The sequence below is a fragment of the Oratosquilla oratoria genome, chromosome 2 (assembly GCF_046742065.1).
Source record: "Oratosquilla oratoria isolate Oo_2021 chromosome 2, ASM4674206v1, whole genome shotgun sequence".
Taxonomy (NCBI): Eukaryota; Metazoa; Arthropoda; class Malacostraca; order Stomatopoda; family Squillidae; genus Oratosquilla; species Oratosquilla oratoria.
The window spans coordinates 38,851,071-38,861,286 of record NC_134778.1 but is presented as its reverse complement, the minus strand read 5'-3'; the positions used below and the strand labels follow the sequence as shown (position 1 = coordinate 38,861,286).

Here is a 10,216-nt window from a genome sequence, read left to right as displayed (position 1 = left end):
CCTCCTCCCTCTCCTTTCGTCACCTGTACACGACGGCGCGGCGGTCGTCTCCATGTACTGTTCAGGTTGCCACCAGGTCATGGCATGATTAAAACCCAACTCGATTAGCCTGGATACGACGACAACCGTATCCATCATTTCTAGGCATCCGCCAAACAGTTACTTTTGGCCTTGGTTTATAATAACCCCACCTGGCCTTTGGCCTACCACGGGGAAGGATTCTGGGGAGAGGACCAAGTTGTCCCAAGTGCCCAGAAGGACAGAAGAAACTGGAAGCGGAAGCAGCGGTTTAAATAGACTGATAAAAATATATAGATAAATTAGTTAAATAATTAGCTGATAAGCTGACAAATTTATAATCTATCAAATTACTGAATACATCAATAAATAAATATTAATAAATAACATGGCGCAACAAATTTTTTTTGCATAATATCAACTACTGACATTATCTATTTTCAATGTACTGCTTTCAAGTTTTTCCTGATTTTTTTTTTTTTTTGGGGGGGGAGAGGGAATCGAGGTATTTCAAAATATCAAATTTTTGTCTTCGTCTCACTGGCATCGTCGTCTATCAGAAGAAACATGTGATTAAACTCTCATTAAATTAGCTGGTGAATAAAAAAAATACATAGTCTAAATTTATTCACAACACAATTTGAAACATGTTCCATCAACACAAAGGTTAAATTTTACATGAATCTGATTGTTTGGTAAGAAATTGGTTGCTATGAAGATACAAAGCTCAGTTACATTTTAGTCAGGCAGGAATTTGCGCTTGAAGCTCTTGCGTTTGTGGACTGTCTCAGGGCAATCTCGTTTAATGTTCCAGCAGTAGTCTGCCATCATATGTTTGTCCCATCTCCCTTGGTAGCGCTCCTCCATGATCTTGGGGTCTTCATGGAACCACTCGCCTTGCTCGTCTCTTACTGCCCTTAAGTTCTCAGTAAATCTATCAAGATGACTCTATAGGAAATGGAGTTTGACACTCATGTTGCATCCACGGCCATGAAAAGCTGACAAGGTTGTTACAAGGGTTTCATAGTTGCCAGCCCTTTTATTACCGAGAAAGTTTTCCATTACCGCCACAAATGAAAGCCCCGCTCCCTTTTTCTTATCATTCACCTTTCTGACAAAGTCTTGATCATATACAAGTGCGCGAATCTATGGTCAGTCAAACACACCTATCTTGACCGTCTCGAATGACAAATCTGGGAGAATCGAGACTATGTGTTGGAAACATTCACCGTCAGTATTTAATGCTATGACAGACTGTTTCATCAGGCCCAGCTTGAAGTGGAAAGGATGAAATGTGATCTTTTCTCGACTGACGACTGGATCATTGACAATATTTGACATACCAGCTTCTAGTTTCACATAAGCTTGGCGACTCTTTCTGGGCTTGTCTCTAGCTCCGCTGTCCCACACGCAAAGAAAGCAGGGATACTTTGTAAATCCTCTTTGTTGACCAAGGAGGAAGTTCACCATTTTGAGGTCCACGCAAATTGTCCAGTTGTGCTCGTGGTATTTTAGTAGGTCTATCACAGTTTTAATGTCATTATGCTCCTCTCGTAAACACACAGAATGACCTACTCGAACAGCTGCATAGATATTACCATTATGTAATAGGACACACTTCAGGCTCCGCTTAGAACTATCTAGAAATAATTTCCAATCACTTGGAATATACAATGGAATCCCTAATTCCTGAAGAAGACCCGAGATTTTATGGCAATAAACAAACTTATTCCCCTCTTTAAAAAAATCTACAAAGACCTATTCCCAATTTCGGAAGTACGGAACTTTTATGGTATGGTTTAGCAGAGCCTTTTATTGCAGTCTAGAATCTAACATTTCTGCTGCATTTTCGGAGAGACCCAAATCATGCGCAAGGTCATTCAGCTCTGGCTGGCTAAACTGCTGAGGAGTGATGACTGATGTAGCATAAGAAGGATCGTAGGAATCTGTCAGTATATCCTGAGTTTCATCGACAGTCTCTTGCATTTCGTCGCTACCCTCTTCTTCAGATGGAGACAACCCATTAAAAACTGGAATTGGTAGCTCATCAGAGTGCGTGCAGAGTAGGTCGAATTACTAAGGGGTTAAGAACATAAGAATGAAGGAGACTGCAAGAGACCATAAAGCTTACACTAGGCAGTTCCAGGTTTTTTACCACCTGTCATCCCCATCCATAAAGTTATCTGACCGTTTCTTAAAACAACCGATAGTTTCAGCGCTTACTACATGGTTACCAAATCTATTCCATTCGTTAACCATCCTGTTAGTAAAGCAATTATTTCCTATTTCCTTCTTAAATCTAAATTTGTCCAATTTGAATCCATTACTGCGATAAATAATTTTATGTCTGTTTTTCTTCCCAACGCCTTTTGTATTGATCAGAGAAAAATAGCAGTCAGTTATGTGGTCCTTCGGTTCCCGCCAGGTCACGGGAATTCCGAAAGATAAGCCATTAAGTTTCCCTTTCATAACTTCTTCGCAGTTATGACACACAGTATGCAGGGGACCATTTCTTGTCTTGGCCACCAAATACGTTTTATAGGCTCGCCTCACAAACGATGTTATATTGACGAATAAGCGTGAAGTATCCACAAATATATCAGAAAGCATCAGGTCTGTTCACACATTGATGTCTCCTTGTAGCCATGATAAAAATTGAGAAAAAAAACTATATATCCCTATTGATACCATAAACGCGTAACTTATTTGGCCGCAAAATGCTAAAATGTAATCCCTTAAATTGCATGAAAACTAGAGTATACAGAACAAATTCGTTTCCATATTTGAAATCAGCGGATCAAAAATAGTAAGTATCAGGAAAAAAAAATCTCATGCAACTGAGATTTTCAAAAACAAATTTGTTGTCCTGTGTTATCGGTGAATGAAGTTCACTGGCGACGGATGGAACTGCCTAGTATTGGCCTTGTGGTCTCTTGCAGTCTCCTTCATTCTTATGTTCTTATGATGGGAAGTCGAATGAACACATGCGTGTGGTGAGAAGTTGCAGAAACTGATGACGTAAAAGGGAGACGATGTTCCTGACGGTGGACAAATTTCGGTTTAACCCGGTTTAGTCCCACGGCACACTTTGGAAACGCTGTTAAGATAAATGTCAGGTATTCAGCAGCTGTAATACGGACCCGTGCCCAAACAGGATGGAAGGAAGAAGAAGAAGAAGAAGAAGAAGAAGAAATAATGCGCCACAGTATTGGGGATGGGTACATCGTCTACAAACAGGATACAGAGAATTATGTGTGCACAAGAAATTAAAAAGACTAAACATAAGTAAACATTCATGAAAGTATGCAACGAAGCCTTGGTAACACACGGAGAAAAAGTTTGCTTTTAACAGTGTTTAAGGGTGGTTTTCCCCAGCATTAAAATCCCCGAGCGGCTCCTAGAATAAAATATATGAAGAAAGCCCTGGCTAATCCTAGACTGGCATCTTGCAGTGAAAGTATTAGCATGGAATCATCTAATGAGAAGTGAAGAAGTAGGGTGGATACAGTGGAGAGGACAAACAGGTGGAGACCACAACGATCTCTGGAGATGCAATTACAGAGGTAAGGTGGCGGTCACGAGTTTTGGCCTACCACTCCATAGTTTTCTTCGTGGAGATGTAGCGTCTGCCGCCAAATATTCTATTCATATTTTCTATACAAAGAACGCTTTTGACTGTCAGCAGAATAACGTCTTGATGAAATATGGAATAACCAACAGTAAAGGAGGCGTGAAAATGCGTAAGGAAAAGACGGCGAGAGAGGGAAGGAGCAATACGGGAACCACAAAGAGAGAAGTTTTTAAAACCTGAAGACGAAGGGGAAAAGGGCAAGCAAGGACATAAAACAAATCCATTTGTAAGTGGCGTCGTCTCATACTGTGAACAAAAAATATATATCACAGAAATTGTAACAAATTCGGTTAGGAAATGTTAGGTTACGTACGGCTGATCTAGGTTGGGGTGTCTAAGGTTGAATTATGTTAGATTTGATTATCAAGTTAGGTTAGATCATGTTAGGTTATGTCAGGTTAGGTAGATAAGGACAATTTAGATTAAGTTGGAACTTATTCTCCCGTGAATTTTCAACTTTAATTTTCCCTGGATCCCCTTATACATCTATTTGGTCATTATCAATGTTATCAGACAAGAGTGAAAGGCAGGGAAGTAGGGCAATGGGTGTGGGGGGGGGGGTGCGTAAAGGCGTATCACGCTGGGCTTTTTTTCTTCCAACCTCTAATTAATCAGCGGTACCACCCACCTCCAGAACTTTTTCCGCCGTAAAATCACTCTCTGGCAAACTATTTCATTTTCTCAACAATTAACATAGAATGTCATTTGATATACTGGAGGAAAATCATTTTCCTCCAGCATATCAGATTCCTTCCCGAATGCTGCGGGCAGTAAATCTGCTCCAACAGTCGGAGGAAAAATTGCCCAGTGTGGTAACGCCTTAAGTGAGAAAGATGACAAAAAGCGAAAAACACCAGGGAGACGAAAGGGCAGACCATCAGGGAGGGGGCCAGGGGAGAGCTGGGAGCGAGAGGGAGGGCAGAGGGTGGACAAAGAAGGTAAGGGAAAAACAAGCACGGGGAAGGGAGCGGACATCCAAGTGAAAGAAATAAGAGTGTTGGTTTGAGCCGAGTTAGAGCCATTAGTTCATAAAGACTGAAGGAAAGGAAGGAAAAATACCAATAAATGAATATATATATATATATATATATATATATATATATATATATACACATGTATATACACATATATATATATACACACATATATATATATATATATAATATATATATATATATATGTGTGTGTATATATATATATATGTGTATATATATGTGTATATATATATATATATATATATATATATATATATAAACACAGGTCAGAAGAAAGGGAGAAACATGGAAAAGCATTTAAGGCAAGACTAGATAAGAGTAGTGAGGAAGTCATACGAGAGGGATCCGAGACAATAGAGAAGGGAAGAAGACCAGTACAAGGAGAATGAACACTGCCAAAAAACAAAGAGGTGCTGGACATGTGACTTGGAGGCATCATGGAACACCCTGGGTGAAAAACGAGCATGAAGAGCTCATGGTCGTGATGAGGTCTCAGGGTCGAAACGAGGAAGAGAACAAGGAGGACGACGGCGGGATGAGAGCGGCGATGGGAAAGGGACTGAAGATCATTGAGGGTCCAATGAAGATGTAAGACGACTTGTGGCAGGAGTTGGAAAGAAGTGAAAAGACGCAAATGCTGGCTTTAGCATGGGTCTGAATTGGACAAAATTAGGTTTAAGAAGGAAACCTGCAAGAACTGGTTTACCAATAGATTGGTTAACGAATGGAATACACTTAGTAACCATGTAGTGAGAGATGAAAGTATTGGTTGTTTTAAGAGAAGCTTAAACAACTTTATGGATGGGGATGACAGGTGGCTATGGACATGAAAGTGCCTAGTGTAAGCCTTATGGTCTCTTGTAGTCTCCTTCATTCTTATGTTCTTACGTCTAAAGTCGGGGTTGTGGCGGTGGGGGAGAAAAAATGGAGGAAAACCTACTAGAAAACCTACGAGGACATAGGGTAGTTCTCGAGGCATGAGGGTAATTGCTAAGGATTCGAGGTAAGGTCACTGCCGCGGCATAAAAGAGTTACTGATGTCATAGAACAATAATCGAGGATGAGGGCAATCGCCGAGGCCATGGAACAGTCGTAGATGCTACGAGACAAGTGCCATGGCTATGGGAGCAATTACTGACGACATGGCGGTGACAATAGCTGAAGCCATAGAAAAATCAAAGGCCATCGGGCAGTTACCGAGGCACTCAATGAAGATACAGAGATTGACACTGAGGCCATGGGGTAGTTGCAGAGAATATGAGAGGCATCACAGACCCCATGGAACAACTATCGAGGCCGTGGTGTTACCGAGGGAAATTAACAAGGGCAATTAACGTGGCCATGTGTGGCGGGAGCAATTACAGAGGTTATGAAGGAACTACCAAATCTATGGGGCAGTTTCCAAATTTACGGATTGTTTTTATTGAGGCAATTGGTAAGGTCACAGACACAAACAATGGTGCCTGGGTCACAGATACATACAATAGTACCATGACCGCGGATACAATAATGCCAAGAACACGGGTACAAACAATGCCAAACGTCGCTGGTACACGGATGCCAAGGTCACGGATACAAACAACAATACAAAGGTCGTGAGAACAGACAACAATACCAAGGTCTCGGATACAAACAATGCCAAGGTCGCGGACACAAGTAACAAACAACAACCGAATCCCAAGGGAATAACCAACAACACATGGTCGAGAAGCCGTGGAGGTTATAAACGAGACCATAATATGGGGAACTATGGGAGCAATCAACATGAGCAATGGAGAGGAAGCCGTAGGTGCAATTAACAAGGCCATTGGAGGGGACGTCACGACACCAATTAACGTGGTCACGGAGAAGAGGGAATGAATGGGGAAAACGCTGTATATGAGCGTAGTAAAACAATGAAGAAAAAGGGAAAATTAAACACAAATAAGGAGAAGAGGTGTGGGGTGAAAGGAGAAATACATGAACAAGAGCAAGCACAAAACATAGAAAACATTGTTAAAAATGAATAAAAAGGGGAAGAACATGTGAAGTGCAAAAGCACTAATAAAAGAGAACTGATAGACAGCACAGAAAAATAGTGAAATAAAAAAGTAAAAAGAAAATAGGGAACAGCAAAACAAAAGGAACGATAATAAGTGAATGGGCAACGCCAAGAATGCGAAAACGATCAAGGATTAGGCAAAATGGAAGAAAACAAGAACAGCAAAAACAAAAACGGGGAGGCATTTAGTAATTGGAAATTGGAAACATCACTGGAAAAGAAGTGAAGATTATTATAGAGAAAAGAAATGCCAAGGTTAGGGAACAAGGTGGCACAAGAAACAGGAGAAACTAGTGCAATAAAAAAGTAAAAATGGAAATTACATAAAAAAGGGCAGAAGAAATAGGGTGGGAAAGGAGGAAGAGGTGGAATAGAAGAACAGAGAATAATGAAACGAAGTAGAAGGTGGAGAAAAGAATAAACCTATGGGAGAAGGATGCGACCAGGGGAAGAGGAACCTTTTAGTTGTTGAGAGGGTTGGAAATGACGAGATGATTATTGGGAAATGAGAGTAAGAAGAGATACGTACATTACAAAAACCGAGTAGTAGTAGTAATAGTGGTAGTAGTAGTAGTAAGTTGTAATAATAGTAATATTAGTAATAATAATAATAATAACACACACACACACACACACATATATATATAGTATATACATATATATATATATATATATATATATATATATATATATTATGTATATATATATATATATATATTGTATATATATATATATATGTATATATATATATATAGTATATACATATATATATATATATATATATATATATATATATATATATATAAAATAACAATCATAATTATTGCCTCGAGTTTCACAGACAGAAAACCCGCAGTTCTACAGTTGTGCTGGCGTGGATCTGTTCCAATGACACTGGTTGAGAGGAGGAGGAGGAGGAGGGCTGACTGCAATTGCAGGTTACCAGTTCCCCTCACATGAAAAAATACAACACAGTTGACGTTGATAAAAGACCTAGGGATCGGTCCGGAAACCGAGTGCCAGCCCCTCTAGGCTGCACCTCCAGATGTAGGTGAGGGTGTTGATGGGATTTTTTAAGACAATTCTCAAAGAAGTCCACCTTGCAGGACCACCACAAGCATGTGCGGACCGTTGCTTCCATTGAAAGGAAAACAAAACAAAAAGGGGATTTATGAGGTAGAGGAACAAAGGGAGAAATGACAAAGAAGCTGAGGAATGGGAACTGTAGGAGAGATGGTGATGGAGAGGGGAAGAGGGTAGAAGAGGAAAAGGGAAAAAGGATTGCAAAATGATGAAACTGTACCTTCATGCTAAGAAGGAAGTGGAGGATTATTATGTAAAAGACATATGGACAAGAAAAATAAAATAAAAGAAAAAACACTGAAAATGAGAGAAAACAAGGACAATGGGAGGGATAGAGAAGGTGCGAGATGCAAAAGGGAACGCGATGCAAGAGGAGAGGAGCGAAGAGGAATGAAAGAAAAAAATTAGGACTGGGGAGAGGACAGACCATCGAAAAGCGAGGAAAAAAAAAGGGAAAAGAAGAGTAGGGATGGGAAGGGAGGGAGGGGGAGGGGGGAGAGGAAGGGAAGGTAGAGCGGGTCGGTAATCAAGAGTGGCACGAGGAAGTTCACAGGAAGGGGAGATGTACAAGTCGACAAAGCGCGCAAGAAGAGTGTATCGGGCCAATACGGAAGCATTTACAAGACAGCGCAGTGCATCCTTTGTCGACACACTATTATGGTCCTAGTAGACACTTCGTCATTCTCACGAACTATGTATGGAACTCCAGTCTGGAATCTGGATACGTTTGACATGAAAAAAATATACACATATGAAATGACGACCGGCCTTGCTTAAAGAAAATGTAACTTTTATTTTTGGAAACGTGACTTCTTTTGTCATCCATCCAAGGCTACAGCCAGTGTCGGTTCTGTTATTGAAAACCCCAGTCAAGGCCTCCATACAGTTGCAATTTTTCAATAGAACTTTAATCATCTCTATTCCACCAGATCCCGGCTGCTTTCTCTTCTTCATTTTACTAATCAGCTTCCTTATATTTCCACAGTTCATTCTGGTTTCTTCAAATTGTATCCCACTCCTACCTCCACCATCTCACCACCAAACATATTCCTTCATATTCCCATACGATGTCTATTTCACTTCACTCAAATAAGAATTTCATCATTATTTCATCATTACAAAAATCCTTTCAACATTTCGCGGTGCTTACACAGCGCTTATTGTATCTTCTAAGTTTGTTATATGAATTTATATATACTTTCTTATGTCCTCCGTACTACAGGGCTCAATTCCATCCTGTTCTTTTCATTCAATTCAGCCGTTAGCCATTTTTGAGCACCATCCTCCAGGTCATATTAAGACAGAGGACTTGCAGTAATGGGTTTATTTGACAAATTTAGGCTTGTGAAGGAAATAGGCAAGAACTAGTTTACCAACAGGGTGATTAACGAATAGAATAGACTTAGGAACCATGTGGCGAGCACAGAAACAATTGGTTGTTCTGAGAGGAGATTAGATGATGTTATGGAGAGGGATGACAGGTGGTAAGGGGCATGGAACTGTCTAGTGTAGGTCTTATGGACCCCTGCGGCCTCGTCCATTCTTATGTTCTTTTGTCATTTTTTTCTCCTGACTCTCGTCATTGCTGTTATAATATTCCAGACAATTTTCCCCTTTTTCTTTTTTAATTATTATTATTATATTATCATCATTTATGATTCTACATTCCTTTTCTTTTTTATTCATGAGCTCACACATTTTTTCGGAATCATCAGTTTTCTTTGTTTCCTCAGTCACTTTCCTTTCATGCTCTTCTATTTCACTTTTTGCATCATTTGCTGCTCTTTGATTTTCTAACGCTTCTTTCACAATCTTCTTTTGGGTTTGAATTTCTTCCTTCTATATCTCTTGCTTAGAAATTTCATCCAAATTGTCTGTTTCTCTTTTTTATCCTTCCGCTGATATTCTCTTCATTATTCTATTCAATATATCATCTAACATTTCACTAATGTTCTCTAATTCCCTCTCATGTTTATGGTTCTCTTCTCCCATCAACCATCAGACTTTCCAGTTTCCTCAGCTTTCTTCATTACCTCATTACCATTTTATCATTCCTGTATTCACTTCACTCAACATAGAATAAAGCGTTCAAGATACAATGACCTGATAGATAAAAATATTCTTTATCTTCATCTAATTCCCATGCATCATATCTTTCGTACATTTTATGAGACGAAGTAAAATATACCGCACTCTATTCATCACCCTATCTTCTTGTAGTTCCTGGGAGGCCTACGGCGGGGTGATCTAATAAAGGTGCTTAAATGGGCCAAGGGCTTTAACAAGGGTGATGCAGGCAATGTCATAATATTAAGACAACAGAGCAGGACTCGTAATGGAAGGATTTGAATTGGACAAATTTAGGTTTAAGAAGGAAATAGACAGGAACTGGTTTACTATCAGAGTGGTTAATGAATAGAATAGACTTAGTAACAACGCAGTGAACGT

The 10,216-nt window shown here is 39.8% G+C and overlaps 1 protein-coding gene across 1 annotated transcript in view; it reads right to left on the bottom strand.

The window, feature by feature from the left end:
- LOC143035580 (uncharacterized) overlaps nt 1-565 on the bottom strand; it is a 32,178-nt gene extending 31,613 nt beyond the window's left edge. Inside the window, exon 1 of the mRNA XM_076202449.1 lies at nt 560-565. Coding sequence (XP_076058564.1) covers nt 560-565 — 6 coding nt within the window. The remainder of the gene's footprint in view (nt 1-559) is intronic.
- Nucleotides 566-10,216: the final 9,651 nt, after the last annotated feature.